Consider the following 20028-nt stretch of genomic DNA (forward strand, 5'->3'; position numbering starts at 1 on the left):
CTAAAAACTGCCATAACTTTTTCAAAAATAAACATATCTATATAATTTTTTTTTTTTATAGTTGTTTGATGTCTTTACCTATCATTTGGTATATCTTTCATTCGACATACTTTTTTTTTAAATCAGACTATTTCCTTATATACGGGGGGGTTCAAATCTGAAAAATGAACACTGATTCTGATATAATATTTTTTCTGAAAAACACTTATCGTGCCCGGCGTAGCCGGGTACCCCTACCGCAATCAGTTGCCTACTTATGATGACAGCTCGTAGGGCTCCGGGTCTGGGTACCAGATAGACGAAGCCTAGTGTAACATATAATATTTCTCGGTAAAATATAGTGCTATGTGCAAATACAAAATAGTGTACTAATAAAAATACATATTACACCATATAATTGAAGTTCAGAATAAACGTATGAGGAGAAATGAGTTAATGCGCATATTAAAACCATGCGCGTGAACATAAAAAAAAAAAAAAAAAGCTCGTAAAACGGTGAAAATTGAACGGATTGAATTGATTTTTTTGTCATATTTTAGGAATATTATTAGTCGGGTTTGGTAAAAATTTCAAACCTTAAGTCGAAAAACGCTGGCGTCAGCGAGCGTTTTTCTCGAAAACGGTCGAAATTTTAAAACGCTCGTTCGCGAGTGGCAAAAATTTTCCGACATTCGCCAATAATTTTCCCAGAGTCTGGTGACCGATTACTTTCGTTGAAAAAAAAAATTTGAAAATTCGAGCACGCTAAGTAATTTTCCCAGAAAAGCGTTTTTTTCCTTGTTTTATTATATTGTTAAAAATAAGATATTAATTATCAAAATCAGTATTAATTTAAAACAATTTTTATTTTGTTCTTAATGACTTTTTTTTTATATGTAAATACTTATTTTTTAATAATAAGTAATAATATTAAAACTTAGAAGTAATAGAAAAAGTTTAATTGCATATTACTTGTAGTCTAATGTGTTTATTCATAAGTAACAAAATTTTTTTATTAAAAAGTATTGCATCAATCCCTTTAAATTTTTATACGCGTTAAAAGTATATGAATATACAACTCCTTTTTATTTTTATAATATCTCCGTAAAAATTAAAATATTATATTATTGAATATCAATTTCATACTAAATTTAATTACTATAATTATTATGTATTCATATATTATAATTATAATTCAGAATAAAATTAAGGAAATAAGAGTTATTTGAAAACAAATTTTTTCTTTTAATTATTATTTTATATGTAATTAGTAATAATATAAAAAATTAGAAGTGATAGAAAAAGTCTAATTGCAGATTTGATAACAACGCGAAAAGTTGATTTAGAAAAGTATATATTTGCTTCTGCTGAAAGTTCCTTGTAGTCCAGTGTATTTCTCCGTATAAATTATAATATTAAACTATTGAATATCAATTTCATACTAAATTTAATAATTATAATTTATTCATATATTATATTTTAAAATCAAAAAACTAATAATCAGGATATAATCAAAGAAATAAGAGTTGATGTTGCTTTTGGAAGAATCCACCAATTTCTCTAAATGAAACACTATCTACAGATTTGCATTGAAGCATTTCTTATGATAGTGATTTTAATCATGTCAGATATCATCTATACTTGTCCCATCTATGCCTCGATCCCCTGTGCCTCGACCCCACTGTGCTACAGTTTTTTTTTAATTAAATAACTGAAGTGAAAAAAAGAATAATCAAGTTCATGATTTTAATTATGCTTCCAGATGTTGTTTAATAATATTAAAATTGTTTAATTTCTTTAGTACTATGGGAAAAACGATTGGTCTACTCTAGAGACTAATTGTCATGTTCATGTTTTTTCGGAAAATGTAAATTAATTTTATTCATGTACTTTTTTTAGCTTCGATGCGAAGCTGAGAAGGTATTGGTTTTATTAAGATGTGTTTTTTTATTTATTTATTTTTTTTTGTGTCTGTTACCACTTTTTCTCAGCTCTCACCGAACCGATTTCTTTCAATGATACGTCAAAAGATCACAAATTGTATCTATTAGAAGTCATTACCCTCATAAATTGAAAAAAAAATCCCTCGTTCCCCGTAAATGGAAGAAACCTACAAAAAAATTACAAATTTAAAAATCGCTAATTTTTTTTACTTAAAATTGCTATAACTTTTTTAAAAATAACCCAATCAATATAATTTTTATATAGATGCATTACCTTTCATTTGGTATATTTTTTTTTTATATCTGAACCTTTACTTGCCCACAGGGGGAATTTAAAATGACACTTATATATATATCTTAAATTAAAGGTAATGTAATGTACTTTATCATGAAAAAAAAAAATTCGGACTTTATTTTATCTTCACGGTGAAATTGGCTACCGAATTCTATTTTTGTGTGAAAATTTTCGATTTTGTATTTTACATTTTTAACTTTATTATGCTATATCTTTTTGATAAATGTATGGATAAACATAATTTTTTAATGAGAAATAATATTTTTTAATAATCCCTTTTTCCTTCGACATACTTTATCTTAATCAGGATATTAATAAGGAACTAGCAGATTATGTAGCTTTTGGAATAATATACCAATTTTTTTAATTAAACACTATCTATAGATTTGCATCGAAGCTTTTTTTTTTCTAGTGATTTTAATCACTGTCAGATATCATTATACTTGATTCAACTATGCCACGTCACCACTGTGCTGCGACCCCCCTGTGCTGGTTTTTTTTTACTTTAATTGATATAAGAGTTATGAAATTATTATTTTTTTATTTTTTTGTTTAGATATAAAATAGTATGTGGTTTGTTTCGTTTTATGTGAAATATTTAAAAAGTTATTAAAAAGTCTTTAAAAGTGTTTAAAGAGATGATTTTCTAAATTAAATTTTTTTTTTTGCTTCTATGCGAAGTTAAAATGGTATTAATTTTACCGTGATGTGTTTTTTTGCATATATTGTAATGAATAAATTTGACCTCTGGACTTGTCTACGTGGTCAAAATGGCTACCGAATGGCTATTTTCGTGAGAAAATTCTTGATTTCATTTTTTACATTTTTAATTTTATAATGCTATAACTTATTGAAAAGTGTATGGATCAACACAATTTTGTTATGAGAAATAATATTTTTTAATAATCCCTTTTTCATTTAGGATATTAATAAGAAAATAGCAGATCATGTAGCTTTTGGAATAATCCACCATTTTTTTAAAATTAAACACTATCTAAAGATTTGCATCGAAGCGTTTTTTTTTGATAGTGATTTTAATCACTGTCAGATATCATTATACATGATCCAACAATGCCACGTCACCACTGTGCCGCGATCCTCCTGTACTGGGTTTTTTTTAATTTTATATTATTTATTTTGGTTTTTATTTACTACAAATAAAGAATTAACAAAGATGTAACTTAACACATCGAGTTATCGTTTGAGTAATTGGAAATATTATATAAGAATATTTCAAATCAAATATATTTTGTAATATATCTATGAGATATAGTTTTACTAACTATTTGTTTCAAAATATTTTACAAAGTTTTTGATAATAATATTTTGTGCACTATTAGAATATGAAAACTGATATGTAAGAATAGGTTAATCTTTTTTGGAAAAATAATCGTGTATTATTAAATAAAATTAATTATTATGTTATCATAGTATTTGAAAATTTATGATTCACTATAATCCATACTTTTAAGTAGCTTCTTAATATAAATTTATTCTTATCATGCAATTTTTCAGATAAATAAAGTAGAACTTGCTATGTATAGTATTGATTGGACCGACAAAAATATAAAATTTAAAAAAATGCTCTTGTTGACTATGAGTTTAAATAACACAAAAAGATTGAAGATGAATATTACTCCACAAAAAACGTTGAATCTAGAAGTATTTGCCTCGGTAAGTATTTTTTTTTGATTTGTCATAATATCTCAAATCATATCCAGTGGAAGACATAACCCTCAAAAATTGAAAAAAATTCTTTTGTTCCCCGTAAATCGGAAAAATCTCCAAAAAAAAATTACAAATTTAGTAATCGGTAATTTTTGACGTTTTTTCAATTTTTTTTTACTTAAAACTGTCATAACTTTTTGAAAAATAGATAAATAGAAATAAATTTTTTTTATATAGATACATTAGGTATTTATCTATTATTTGGTATATTTTTTTTGTAAATCTGACCCTTCACCTGCCCAGAGTGAGGAATTCAAATGATAACTCATCAACAAAAAAATTAATTTTTCAATTAACTTTTGAAAGTGTTCCAGAAATATTGACACTTTTATATAATTATCTTAAATGAATGTTTATATAATATGCTTTATTATTGAAAAAAAATTTCAAACTTTATTTTTTCTTCATGGTAAAAGTGGTTATCGTATTCAAAAATATACTATTTTTGTGTTATCATTCTGGGTTTTGTATTTTATTTTAAGATACCTTATAAAGGTTTTTGAGCTAGGAAAAATGTTTAACTCATTTGATTTTTATCTCATTTATATTGAATAACTTTAATGAATATCAAGGACCCCATCAGTGCTGGCGCAAAGTTTTGCGGGGCTCGGGACAAGTTAGCCATGATGGGGCCCAAGTAATTATCTCTATTTCTGGGTTGAAATTTTTTAAAGACATATTTTTTTTTTGTCAATTGATGAGTAAAAAAAGAGAGTTTTAAAAAAATATTGTGCAATAGTGTTATAGTTTAGTAGAGATTTAACTCAAAATCGGTTTTAAAATAAACAATTACTGTATATTACTTATTATACGTAAATAAAATCAAAACAATCAAAAATATAAAATATTAACAAGTAATCATTTTTGTGGCTTTTTTTGATGCGAAATCACTTATGATATTTTCATAACTCAATTGTTCTGAAAGTTCTTTTTCTAAGCAAATTGTAGCAAGTCCTGTAAGTCTATGTTGTAATGTGCTACTTCTTAAATAAGTTTTAATTAATGATTCGTAAATCAATATTTAAGTTAGGAAATGCATTTGTTTTTTTTATTTTAGTAAGTAACTGAAGAGGTGCAGTATTTTTATCAATTAAATTACGAAAAATTAATATTTCTTCATATAAATCATAACTATTTAAATCTTTTTTGTCATTTTCTGACAAACGTATTTCCAAATCTTTGCAGCAATTCAAAATGTCTAAATCATCGACATCACAAAGTTTTCCAATATCACACAAAAATTCAAAAACTTCATTAAAGTTATTTATTTGATTAAATCGCTTTGTTATTGCATTTATTGCACCATTTACTATATCCAAGAAGTAATTCCTTTGAATTCGTCTTCTGGGTTTTGAATGACGTCATCGGCTCCTTCATATTCAAACATTTTTTTTTCGGTAATCTATGTATTTTAAAGATTGGTTCAATTTTTAACTCGTTTCCTAACAACATGCTTCTTTTTTGGCTATTTCAATACCGTTATTTCTGTACTCCATTAAAAATGTTTGGAGAGATTTGAGTAATTTTGTGGATGTATTTAAATTAGTATGTAGATTTTGAAGTGACTTGCTAACAATGTTTACTTCAGTCAAAACGCTGTACAAAATACACAAACTAATTAAAAAATTGTAAGTACACATTTCTGCAATCATTGAATTCGTATCACTTGATATCATGGAATCATTAGATACTTCATTAATTTCAACTAAAGCATCTATTATTTCCTTACCTTTAATCGAATCGCTTTGACGCTTGAGTGGAGACTTCCCCACCTAGTTTCTGACCACTTTTTCACAGTCTATTGAGGACAATATTTTTTAAAAATATTCCATTGAGCAGTCGATGCAGAAAATATTGTAAATATTCTTTCTATAATTCTAAAAAAATGCAATGCTCGCGCAGAGATTTTAGCTATATCTTTGAGAACTAGATTGAGGCTATGTGCTCAACAAGGCATAAAAAAAGCAAGAGAATTTTGATTTAAAATTCTACTTTGGACACCTTGATATTGACCGACCATATTGGCACCATTGTCGTAGCCCAACCCACGACAGTCAGCTATATCTATGTCATAATATTTTAATTTATTTAAAAGGATATTCGAATGATTTAACCTAGTAGAAAAAAAAAAAATTAGTAAAATCTATAAAAAATTCTTTAATAGTAGGATTTATAAATTCATCATCTAAACTTATGTCTACAATTCTTATAACTAAAGAAAGTTGCTCCAGCGGCTTATATCTAGCGTACAATCCATAATAATGGCATAATATTTGGCGGATTTAATTTTTTGAATATTATTTTTTTTGATTTNGATTTATAAATTCATCATCTAAACTTATGTCTACAATTCTTATAACTAAAGAAAGTTGCTCCTGGCGGCTTATATCTAGCGTACAATCCATAATAATGGCATAATATTTGGCGGATTTAATTTTTTGAATATTATTTTTTTTGATTTCGCTGGCCATTATCTCGATTAACTCGTTTTGTATATCATGCCCAAGGTAATGAGTATGTGTTTTATGATCTCTTATTCTTTACAGATGTTCACGAATGAAAGGGTCAAATTTGGCAACACATTTCCATCAGACCTAAGAATTTTCCGTTGTTTGGTTGATAAAGAACGTCCGTGGAACCTCTAAATGCCTAGTTATGCTTAGCCGAAAAATGTATCGACGCTATAATACGTTTTAGGGCTTCTCTCAAATGATTATTTTCTTTTTCGATAACTATTTGATGGACTTTGTCAATAGTCTTTAATTTTCCTAATCGAAGTCGTAATGCTGACCAATATAGTGCACTTTTTACGTGTGCGCGTGAAATTTCATGAGTTTTCAATCTTTCAGATAAATGTTTCCAGTCACTTAAACTGATATTAGCCAAATAACTAATTCGTAGATTCGTTTCATGACTTGGAAAAAGTTCACAACAAAAAGAATAAACGCGATCACACAAAATACTGTATACTAGCCACTGCCGATCAATAAATTCACCATTAGATAATTTTCTTGAATAGAAACTATTAGAAAATTATCTTTCAGCTTTATCGATTTAGAGGATATTTCATATCAATTTTTCTCTTTGATCCAAGTTCGTCTATTTCTGCTCTTAGGTCGGAATTAATACTATCTGGCCAATTATAAGGGCCTGTTAGGTCATTGTTTTTAATAGGACTTAAAATAGTTGTTGAATCAACATTATGCGATATTGGCTCTTCACTTATTTTATTAGAATGGGGAAAAACGATATCAACGTTTTCATTTAAAATTTCTTCTTCATTATTAAAATTAGCAGTACTACATGACGAGTGATGATTGAAGAATTGCAACATCAAACCTTGTTGTTTTTTATACATTTTTTTTTTTTGTTTTTTCATTCTTTTTTGGTGTCCTGAGGAATAGGAAATTTATCGCGATCGTGACTGTCCATAGTAGATTGGATAAATAACTAAAATAATGAAATTATTTTACTAATTGCTAAATATCGATGATTTTTTAATTTTTTATGTGAACATCTATTTCTATATATTATTATTTAAGTAGTTACTAAATACATAAACTTAGTAAGAATAGCGTACGGAGACTTTTATATTCAATTTTTAAATCATTAATATCATAGTTAAATGTTTTATAAATTTTGAGCTACATAAATATTGGTAAAACTATAGTAATTTCCTATAAAGTTGGCTATGATTTATTTAAAATTTATCAAATAATAAAATTACTTACTAAAAATACAAGGTACAATATCGATGAATATATTTTTATCTTGGTACTAGTCTGCACTACGCTGTCATCAAAATGAATATTATGTTTTATAAATTTAACAGATATTATCGATCTTCACATAAAATTTGACGAGAAACCGAAGTCATATCTCTGTTTATCGGATATTTACGTTTTTCGATTTATTTATATCTTTTGTAGAAAGTAGGAACCTACAAGTAGTATATTTAATATTTATATAACTGTCTAAATTTAAATGCGATAACGACGATAAAATCGTCAAGCATTTTAGTTAGAAGTTATAACCACGTATCCACGAAATAATTCAGTAACAGTAGAAATCAATATAAATTCATCGTCATACTTTGTTTAATCATTATAAAACCATGTGATCTCTTGCAGTGAAGGCGCAAAGTATTGCGGGACCGGGGCAATTTAGTCGTGGGGGCCCCAGTAGTAGTAAATTTTCTTTAAAGACCTTTTTTTTTTTTTTGCTCAACCGACAAAAAAGTAGTTAGGCTAAAGAAAAAGTAAACTAAGCCAACCGCGGGGCCCGGGGCAGGTGTCCCGCTTGCCCCGACGCTTGCTCCGGCACTGAGCTTAGGATAAAATACTACTTCATCTCTGGAATTTTTATCTATCTATTTTTATTCTAGTCCTACTTCCAGGTACAACAAACTAAATAAATTCAAAATGATCACTCATAAAATTATTAGATTCTTTAAATATTTTTTCAAATACATTATTAAATCTTATTTGTTTTAATGAAGAGTAAAAATTGTATTTATTATTTATTGCATTCAACAAAATAATAGCCTGAAGCATACGAGTAAGTGATCTAATTAAATTACATTTTTTTAATAAAATGCAGCTAGTATAAACCTACAGTATCAAACAACCACTTAAACCTGATTCTTTGATTTCTATCTTAAAATATGCTCTACTTTCTTCACTTATTATATACTTCTATGTCTAATAACTGCATTGTATATTCACAAAACTTGATTTATATAAATGGATTTAGAGACGGAAATTTTAATTAAGATAATACCATTTTTGTGACTGTTCCAATATTAAATGGGATCACCCCATCATTGTAGTCTCTCCTTCTTCGAAGCAATTTCATATTAAATTATTTTACTATATTTTTTGTGGCTCTCATTTGTTTTCTCAGAACTTAATTGAACAAGTTTCTTTAACAAGACATCAAATTATCATAAATATAATCTAGCTAAGGATATTACCCTCAAAAATTAAAAAAAAAATTACCTTTATCAAATAAAAATTTACTTATCCAATTTTCTCCATATAAACAATTGAACTCATTAATTTCTTATGTTTTTAATATACAGAGTGGCCCACCACTCACTGACAACTTAAATAACTTTTGATCCAGTTAATATTTTTAGTTGATTTTTTTTTTAAATAATAGTTATACGTTAGGTCTATAGCTATATCTCAATAATTAATTTTTTTACATTTTATTAAAAATATTAATTATTTTTAAATTTTAAATAAAATGTAAAAAAAAAATCTAAGATAGCTATTTTGTAGAGTAGAATTTAAGAAAAATTTTAGTAAAAAAATATCTTATTAATATTCAGTAGTAAATATTCTGTAGCGTTTTGAAGTTTGTGAAAATTTGAATTTTCATGTACTATTTTACGGTATTAAACATTGAAATACGTATTGAGAAAAGGACAGAAGAAAACGCTATCTTTTCAATATACTTTTGAATGAGAGTGATAAGTAATAATTGCCTTATCTAATTTCTTATCATGGTATTTATGCCAAGTTTGTAATGTATACACACTATCATCATATGTATACACAGTAATCATGAAAAGATAGCGTTTTCTTCTGTCCTTTTCTCAATACGTATTTCAATGTTTAATACCGTAAAATAGTACATGAAAATTCAAATTTTCACAAACTTCAAAACGCTACAGAATATTTACTACTGAATATTAATAAGATATTTTTTTACTAAAATTTTTCTTAAATTCTACTCTACAAAATAGCTATCTTAGATTTTTTTTTTACATTTTATTTAAAATTTAAAAATAATTAATATTTTTAATAAAATGTAAAAATATTAATTATTGAGATATAGCTATAGACCTAACGTATAACTATTATTTAAAAAAAAAATCAACTAAAAATATTAACTGGATCAAAAGTTATTTAAGTTGTCAGTGAGTGGTGGGCCACCCTGTATATATTGTTTATTTAGGTTTGATATAGATAACAGGTTAGAAGTATAAAGATAAATAATTTTACTTCGTTATCTATTAAGTTATTAACTATATTTGTGTATTCTGCTACCATTCTAAACAATGCTAATTTTTTAATAAACTGTTACTGTGAAAATCATTTCTAAAAAAAATTATTTTGGGTATCCCCTGAATTTAACAATTGTGAACAATTTAACAATAATTTTACAATTATGATAAATTTTGAATAATACGCATATATGAATCATTTTTTTAACTTTTTGATTATTGTTTTTTTTTTTAGTTTTATGCGAAAATAAAAAGGTTTTGTGATATTATGCGTTTTTTTATTCCTGTCTATAAAAATTCTCAACTCTCACTAACCAATTTTTTATAAGTATTTACTCGTTTTTTATAAAATAGTAATAATCTCAAAAATGAGACGATAGAAAAAATCGATGTGCATATTTGATATCGGCGTAAAAATGGGTTTATAAAAGTATATTATATTGAAAATAAATATATTCATATGTAACAAACAATTTTTTATTTTAAGTATTGCATCAAGCCTTTCAATTTTTATACACGTTTGTCTTTAAAGTAATAACGTTTTTGTCATAATTCATTATAATATACATCTTATTAAGTGTGTATTTTATTAAAATATATATTATTATTTTCATTATGATTGAAACTTGGATTATTATATATCACATTATTAACGTTAGCATCAAAATATCTATTTGCTTTTGTTTATCACTTTACCCTTATTATTTATTTCCATTAGCCCTGCGTACCTTTTAATCTCTTAATATTCTCATTAAGTGTGGCAAGTGTATCTAAATCCATTATTTTTAACTCTTTAAAAATTTCTTGTAGTAAACTTTTAACATGTATTTTATTACTTCTCTCTTTGTCATATCTTTATCTATTCACCTACACTCTCTTTTTAATTTTAGCAAGTACTCCTGTATTGTTTCTGAATCACTCTTTTTTCTTGATTCAACATTTTGTCGTCTAATACGAAATCGCCCGTCGGAATCATTGTTGATTTAGCATCATACCAATTTAATTTTGGGATTTCCGATTCGATAGCCTTAAAAATTGTTTGTGCTATATCAGATGATGTAAGAGGTAGCATTATCATTTTCTTCGCGTCATCCAACCTATTAGAGGTTGCAACTCTATCAAAAATAACAAAGAATCTATTTGCGTCTTTCTTTAAGCTTCCTAAAAATGTTTAAGCTGTTCAGCTTGAGTTTATGGCCATAGTTTTAGGGTTCATTAAAGAAATTTTTGATGGTGAAAAGATTGTTTTTAATATGAGGATATTATCGTATAATTGATTAGAGGCAACAGTTGTAGTGATTTCGACTAATGTTATATCATAACGGTTAAGAGTGTTCGAATCACTGAGAAAGCGCTAGTGATTTCTGCTGGGGCTGGCAGAATTACTGTAATTCCATCTAAATTTTTGATTTTAGAATCAGAATCCTATACGTATTTATCAGATATAGGTGGTTAGTTAAATAACAAACACTAAATACTTATTATATCCTTACAATGGCTATTGACCGGTTGTTCTTTGTTTAAAAACGTTAAAATATTGAATTCCCCTTTAGTAAAATATGAGAATAATTCTTTTTATTATTATTTTGAAAGGTATCAATTTTTTCCTTTAGAAAATTTGGTGTAATTATTTTGGTAATAATTGACGTGTAGGTTTGCATTTAAAAACTGAAAAGCGTTTACCTTTGAAAATTAATACTGCCCTTACTGAATATTTCATATTTCTACGAGTTTTAAAAGTTTTAGAAGTAGAACGATTTTTTTTCATTTAAAAGATAAAATACTTGTTGCGCGCGTAAATTAGAGAATATCGCTATGAAAACCTATCAAATCCTATGAGAATTGTGTAATCCTAATTATTTGATTATTATAATTACACTTTAAATAATAGTTATAAAAAGGCATATGGCATATTAGCTTAACTAATAATTATATATAGTAATATGAGTATTGAAATTGTTACGCAAAAATATTTGAATATAAAGTCAATAAAATATTACTTAACTAGAATAAAATAAAAGAGTGGTATACAAAAATCGTAGTATATTTAGGGGATACTTCACTGAAAGTTATGATAAAACAAAGAGATCAGCAACTCCACCAATTGTTACGTGTCTATTTAAGGATTTAACCTAAATGCTCGTCAACAGTATTATAACAGACCAATAGGGGATTGTTGGATGAACTATATCTACCTTAGATACTGTGGTATCCTATTTAATTTATATTCCCTTAGAAGAACTACAATTATTACAATTTAACAGGGAGATGGCCGTCAAACACATACACACAATAATTCGGTGGTAGCTAATTTAAGTTAATGTTTTAGGCAAAAAGAGTAATAGTCGCAATGATTGTAAAAAGTTAACTGGCATTGGGGACAGTAATATTATTGTACGATAGCTGTGAATCCCAAAAGTGTTTACTTGTGCAGTCCGCCCATCTGTATTAATACACGTGTCACTGTGTCAATGTTATAAGGCAATCGGCAGTACAATAAATTTGTGGGAACGGGGGTGTGTGATCGTATCATTTGATTAGTTTTAGTTTTAGTTATTATTGAGGTGGACATAATGCCCATGCACTCAGACCTGTTGGTCCATTGTGCGCACCTCATACCGAATTGTTTTGATNTAATGTTATAAATATACGTATAATAATTAAAAATTAATAATTCATTTTTAGGCGATGCGTGTGTCATATTCAATAGTTTCACTCTTGACAAAAAAAACAAATTTCAAATGAGTTGATTGGAGAAACAAATTTATTCAGTAGATTTTGTGTGCTTTATTACGTAATGAGTTTATTTTATGTAAAAATTTATATTGATTAAGGCAAAACATAATTAACTACACTTTTTTTTTAAATTGTTGATTATGTTATTAAATATATATAATTATGAACTACTGTTTTATTTATTATAATTCAATTTATATTTAAAATTTCTATTTATACTATATCGATTAAGTATTATAATAGTGTTCATGCTCTTTGCATTTTATTTTATTATTTAATTTCTTATTATCTTAATTAAATCTAAAAATAAAACCGTTTTGTTGCATTGCTAATCGTGTAATATCAATATTTATGACAATGTAACAGCGATCAACTTACTGCCTCGTTTTAATTGATAGTGCACAATAATCATGGTATTTATTATAATTGCTTCCTACGACTTAGTCTGTTGTTCTCGAATTACCACTACAAGATTTACATTTCATAGGGTAAATTTATATGTCAGTGTTAGGTAACAAATTTAGTCATATAATTATGCATTGCAATTGAATAGAAAAGAATATATAAATTTTTAATATGTTTAAATTTATTTTACAATCAAAATTAATTTAAGTTAACCTAATTTATAAAATAAAACGTTGCTAAACTTTCTACAAATTTACAATTTGCCTTCTTACTTTTAACTAGACAATGCATAATAATAACTTATATAAAAAATAAAAATTGTGATAACGGAGCTATTTTATAGTTATCATACAATATAAAAGTATTCATGTATTTAAATAATACTTATTAAACCTAGTCTACTACTCCAACTGTACAANATATAAAAATATTCATGTATTTAAATAATACTTATTAAACCTAGTCTACTACTCCAACTGTACAAAACGTAAAAATCAGAATCAGGTTTCGATACACGGAATAAAAAATATACAATTAGTCAATGAAAAAATGTTGTAGTCAATGACAGTTTTAATATATATTATCTAGTAATATGTTATTATATTATAATTTAATGTATACTGAAATAATAAAATTGAAGTGTAGTATAAGTGGTAAGAACATAGTAATAAATGTTCTTACATAAGCCATGATCGACTTTGACCAACTAACATATACCTTATTATTTTTAGCTTTATCGTTTGATTTATTTGACATTCTCTACAGTCTTTACTAAAACGTTCTATATCATGACATAANTTTTACTAAAACGTTCTATATCATTACATAAATTATCCCACCATACATGTGACCTAGCCAACATTTTCGTGCGTACTATACCGGGATGAATATCATGTAGTATTTTTAATACGTGCAATTGAATGCTTTTAGGTATTACCACTCTTCAACCTACAATAATGCAATCTTTATCGATCGATAACTCATTCCGTCGACGAAAATACGGTAAAATAACTTGGTCTTCTATTTTTGATATTTTTGTGAACATTTGACCATTTAACAGCCCACAGGAAGGGTTTCAAAATGGTAACTTTTCTACAAAAAATTAACTTTTTCAACTTAACTTTTGAAAATGTTCCGGAAAGACTGACACTTTTATATACAGTAACGAGCAAAAGTGAATACTAATAAGAAAATTTTGAGAAATAGGTCAATAAGGTTGATTAAATTAATCAAAGAAATAAATGTATTTTTATAACAAAATTAAAGTTTATTAGCTGAAAAAATACAAACAATAAGTAGCGAGTTTTTAGAAAATGAATTTTTAAAAGTACTCACTTTTGCACCGGTAATTATTATAAATATATTCTTGCGTTAATAATAAGTTCACAAACCTTTAGCTTTTATCACTGCTTCCATTCTTCGTGGCATTCTGTTGACCAATGACTCGCAGTCGTCCACATCAATTTTTGTCCATTCTTCTCTAATTCTTTCCCACAAATTGTCGAGTGAAGTCGGTGGACCGTGGTACGCACTACATAATTTTTTTTTTAAATATGCCCAAAAATTTTCTATTGGATTCAGGTCGGGACTTTGAGCTGGCCAGTCTATAATTTTTAATTTTTGATTGGCAAGTCATTGTTTAACGTATTTCGCTGTCTGCTTGGGGTCATTATCCTGTTGGAAAATGACTTTATTGTTTGGTATTGGCATTTTTGCGACCACACCTAGCAAATTTCTTGATAGAATGTTTTTATACATATATTGATCCATAGTAGAAACAGTTTTATGAATGGGTTTGGGTCCATATGTAGTAAAACCTAGCCTTCATATTTTTTTTGGAAATTGCGGGTTTTCTCTTTTTTTCGGCACACACAAAATTTTGTTCCTTGAGAATTCTCGAAGCTGTCCATCTGCTTACTTTTTTCCCCGTGTATTGTTGTAATAGATTGTCCACCATTGAAGATGAAGATGCTTCTCTCGTTTGTAAAAAGTGAGCAAGTCTTCGTCTATCTTGTGGGGTAGTACACTTAGGTCTTCCTTTTAGTCGAGGTAAAGCGTTAGGACAACCTTTATTTTTTATTTTTTGCATTGTCATTTGGCTGACGCCACACTGTCGAGCCACTTCTCTGGTTGGTTGACCCGATTTTAGCATCGAAACAATTTGTGCCGTTTTTTGAGGAGTAATTTTCATGTTGGTTCCTTTCACTACGAAAGACTGATTAAAATAGAAATAAAGTATTCTTTTTGTAATAGAAAGAAATGTAAACAAATCAAGAGTGAAAAAACTCTTTTCTCTAGACATCCTAAAAATAGCAAGTCAAAGGCGCGCACTACGATTTGGGTTTTTACGTAGTATTAATAATAGGTGAAAAGTGAGTATTTTTAAATAAACAAACTCTCAGGCCTTTTATCTTTTTCATGACTAATTTTTGTGCACAAACTTTTGTTTTAAACCCTAGAATATGGATTCAAAAATTTATTAAATTAAATTTATATTTTTAGTTTTGAAAATGCTAATTTTCCAAAAATTTTGCTAGTTGTGTTCACTTTTGCTCGTCACTGTATATCTTAAAGCTTATGTAATGTACGCTTTTTTTGTAAATCGGATCATACCCCTTTAACAAGGGGGGTCAACACTTTAAACATACGTATTGTTACTAGGATATTTTCAATTTAATTTTTGAAAGTATTCCGGAAATACTGACACTTTTATATATATCTTAAATTAAAACTTATGTAATATACTTTAATTTGAAAAAAAAAATTTGACCTCTAGATTTGTCTTCATAGTAAAAATGACTACCGTATTCAAAAATATGCTATTTTTGTGTTAAAATTCTGGGTTTTGTATTTCATTTTATTTTAAAATACCTGACAAGGGGTGTACTGGTTTTCATAAATATTATATAAATAAAAATTAATATAGCATATAAAGTTAAACTTATTTAATTTTTTTTTGCTTTTGAAGTCGAGAAAATTAACTTTGAAATTCAAACTAGCTTAAATAGCCAATTTTTTCAGCGGACGTTAGCGACGTTAGCCGAGTTGGTAAAACTTGTTTTTACAAGCTTGGGGTACGAGGTTCCAACCTGCGTATGGCAAGAAAATTTTTTGCATTTTTTCTTAATTCTTTTTAAGTTAGAATACATTTTCAACTGCTTTGATTTTTATCTCATTTAGATTCAATAACTTCAATAAAGATCAAGGATCCCATCACTTTAGTTGCCCCATGCGAGAAAAAATTTCTTAGTCATATTAAAATTATTTTACTATATTATAGATTTTAGCTTTGATGCATTGCTGAGAAGGTATTTTTTTATGACTATCATTTATTTTCTCTGCTCTAACTTGACCTATATTTTTCAACGATACGTCAAATGACTACAATTCGTATCTAGTTGAAGATATTATCCTCAAAAGTTGAAAAAAATTCTAATTTATCAATGAAACAGTTACTTATTCCATGTACTCCATACAGACAATTAAAATCATTCTTATCTAATGTTTTCAAAATATTTATTCACGAATCAAGGTTGATATGACAATTTGATATCATAGGTTTCAAATACAAAATTAAATCATTTTACTTTGTAATTTAATTACTTTTTTACTCTATTTGTGTGTACAACTACTATAATATTTAAAATTTTTTGGTAACTTGTTGCTATATAAATAATTTCTAAAAAAAATGACTGTTAGTTTCTCCTGAATTAATAATGGATTTTTACAACTATAATCAAATTTTATTATACGCTCAATTAAGTAAATTTTTTTAACAACTTTGTTTTGATTGGTTCATTTAGTTAAAGCTATTAAAATGAATTAATTTCTGAATATTTCAATTGCAGGATCTCTTCAAACACCAAAAGTTACTAGAAAATTATTACTATTACTTCTATTTAAGTTATCTATTACGATAAAAATGCAAACAAATATTGAACTTTTCTGATAAATTTACAATAAATAGTAATTATAAAACTCTCTGACTGCATATTAATCTTAACGATACAATTTTTTTAATTCTCATAAAATTTTCTATTTAATGATGTCGAATTCAAACTTGCCAATTGAGCTAAAAGTTATGATAAAATAAATTATTTTTTTTTATTATAAACATTCACAAAAATCAACTTTAAGCGATTAAAAAAATAGGTTAAATATGTCATTTTCCTTATTTTTAACACATTAATAATCAAAATCAGTATTAATTTAAAACAATTTTTTTTGTTCTTAATTATTTTTTTTTTATATGTAAGAACTATTTTTTAATAATAATAAAACTTAGAAGTGATAGAAAAAATCTAATTGCACATTTGAAAACAACGCGAAAAGTTGATTTAGAAATGTATATTTTTGCTTCTGATGAAAATTCCTTGTAGTCCAGTGCAATTATTTATAGTAACAAACAGTTTTTATTGAAAATTATTGTATCAATAAATTTTTATACACCTAAAAGTAAAGCAAAATAAAACTTCTTTATTGTTTTTATAATTTAAAGAGTGAATGAGTGGAGTGACTAGAGAAGATAGGATTAGGAACGAGCATATAAGAGGAAGTATAGGTGTTGCGTCAATCGTGGATAAGATGACAGAAAATAGACTTAGATTGTTTAGTCATGTTATGAGGAGAGAAGAATCGGAAGCTGTNTTATGAGGAGAGAAGATTTGGAAGCTGTAAGAACAGTTATAGAAATTAATTTTGAAGGAAGAAGAGGTAGAAGAAAACCAAAAAGTAGATTGAGGGATGTTATTGAATGCGACATGAGGACAGCTGATGTGAGCGTAGATGATGTAGGAGATCGTGTCAAGTGGAAGTTTAGGATAAGGGTGGCCGACCTCAAGTAGTTGAGATTAAGGCGAGGAAGAAGAAGAAGAGACTTTCCTAAGATTTGAGATAATATATAGCTTTTAACGAACACTATATATAATCAATTTAAAAGATTACCTATGGGCCTTAATAAAGTGCCATTAATTAATCAATCAGCCATGTGCAAAATTATGAGGTGCCTTAATTATAAAAATAAAATCTGTTACCTCAATGACTGCCAAAACATTTGATAATTATTAAAGTTCACTCAAACTTACATTAGAAGGATTCTCATACAATAACCTCAAATTAAAACCATCTAAAAGAAAATTTGGATACTGAGAAATTAAAGTTTTAAGAAACGTAATAAACTCATAAGGTATAAAATCAACCAAACAAGGCCTAGAGTCAATAAAAAAATTTCCATCACATTTTAACATCAAGCAACTCCGTAGCTTTCTTGGTCTAGCAAAATATTTTTGAAAATTCTTTACAAACTTTATTAAACTTGCAAAGCCTTAGACGGATCTAATAAAAGGGATATTTAAAAGTAAACTCGATAAAATTAACTTAACGTACGATCAGGAAAAGTTTTACAAGAACTAAAAAATTAATTAACTAGTAGGCCTCTTGCGCATTATAACGAAAACTATTAATTGATAATCGTAACGAACGTAGTCACGACGGCGCTTGGCATAATTTTGCAGCAAAAAGACGATAGCGACATAATTCTGATTGGGATAGTTAGCTTTTCACATGCACAATTCTTATTAACTTGAAATAGTATTTTGTTTACAATACATTTTCTTTTATTATTTATTACAATAATATTCCATTTTAAAACATAAATTTTCTCGATTTATTACGATCATTTTAAGTGCCAATCATACCTATTATCGAAGTAAGTGTATAATCAAACAAACAGAGTACTTGATATTTTCATTATTATATTAAAAATAATATGACATTTCTGGCTAGTTTGTTTTTCTTAAGCGCTTGCATATTTTATCTGTGTGGCGATGTAGGCAATTCTTTATTAACCCGACTTTTTATTAAAACGACTTAGGAATATATTATGAAAATTTAGACACTTTAATTTTTTCAAAAGATTCATAAAATCGCGATTTTCATGAGATTCGTTTACAAACTCAAAAATTATGTAATCATCCTAACAAGACATCTAATATATCAATTACCTGTCAAAATTACGACAGCATTCTCAAATTTAATTTCCTTGAGTTGGATAGACATTTCAATAATTTAATTCATTTAAAAGACAAAAGCAAAAGCGTGTAATTATAAATCTAATAGGAAAATTCTACTTTTGCATTCTAATGAAACTTTTTTCTTTATTATATGCATCTTTGATTTTGTTCAAACCTTATTTTGGAGCACCATTTTCTTCTGTCAAGCAAACTTCGTCTACTAAATCGTGAATACGTTTTTCTAGTTTTTTTTTATTTTATCTTCCATTCTATACAAAAATAATTACTTATAAACAAATAACTACATTCTATAAAAGATTAATCTCAGTTTACCTTTCTTCTTTGTTAAGTTCAGGCATAACGGTTAAATTTTTCGAAGATCATAACTCTCTGATGAATGTGACATATATCCGCACCCCTTATTGCAGTAGCTGGTCTTACAATAATATTTAGAATTTCTGTTTGATTTTCTTTTAGTTACATTTTATCCTGAATTTATAAATCATAATTTAATATAAACCAAAAAATAAAAACTTGAAACAATTTTTATTTTTCGATTAACTAAATGGTTCATAGTAAATCAATTACTTAGTATAGGTGATCAATAAATAAAAAGTTATGGCAGTTTTTAGTAAAAAAAACCCAGCACAGGGGGGTCGCGGCACAGTGGTGACGTGGTATAGATGGATCAAGTATAATGATATCTGACAGTGATTAAAATCACTATAAAAAAAAAACGCTTCGATGCAAATCTTTAGATACTGTTTAATTTTAAAAAATTGGTGGACTATTCCAAAAGCTACATTATCTGCTAGTTCATTATTAATATCCTAATTAAGATAAAGTATGTAGAATGAAAAAGGGATTATTAAAAAATATTATTTCTCATAAAAAAATAATGTTGATCCATACACTTTTCAA

General features: G+C 27.0%; 3 protein-coding genes across 11 annotated transcripts in view; 2 read left to right on the forward strand and 1 right to left on the reverse strand.

Annotated features, from left to right (window-relative positions):
• The window catches only part of LOC126907347 (odorant receptor 46a-like), a 101586-nt gene extending 88784 nt beyond the window's left edge, over positions 1-12802 (forward strand). For all 6 annotated transcript variants that reach the window (XR_007704485.1, XR_007704487.1, XM_050688562.1 and 3 more), the window contains 2 exons: positions 3733-3891; positions 12641-12802. Coding sequence is in view for 4 of the 6 variants with exons in the window: in XM_050688562.1 (XP_050544519.1) it covers positions 3733-3891; positions 12641-12700 (219 nt within the window). In the remaining 2 variants the exon portion in view is untranslated. The remainder of the gene's footprint in view (positions 1-3732; positions 3892-12640) is intronic.
• The window catches only part of LOC126907346 (trace amine-associated receptor 1), a 326541-nt gene that overhangs the window by 82864 nt on the left and 223649 nt on the right, over positions 1-20028 (reverse strand). The window lies entirely within an intron of this gene.
• LOC126907354 (odorant receptor 33b-like) overlaps positions 1-20028 on the forward strand; it is a 91440-nt gene that overhangs the window by 6369 nt on the left and 65043 nt on the right. The window lies entirely within an intron of this gene.

The sequence above is a fragment of the Daktulosphaira vitifoliae genome, unplaced genomic scaffold (assembly GCF_025091365.1).
Source record: "Daktulosphaira vitifoliae isolate Bord-2020 unplaced genomic scaffold, ASM2509136v1 Scaffold_5, whole genome shotgun sequence".
Taxonomy (NCBI): Eukaryota; Metazoa; Arthropoda; class Insecta; order Hemiptera; family Phylloxeridae; genus Daktulosphaira; species Daktulosphaira vitifoliae.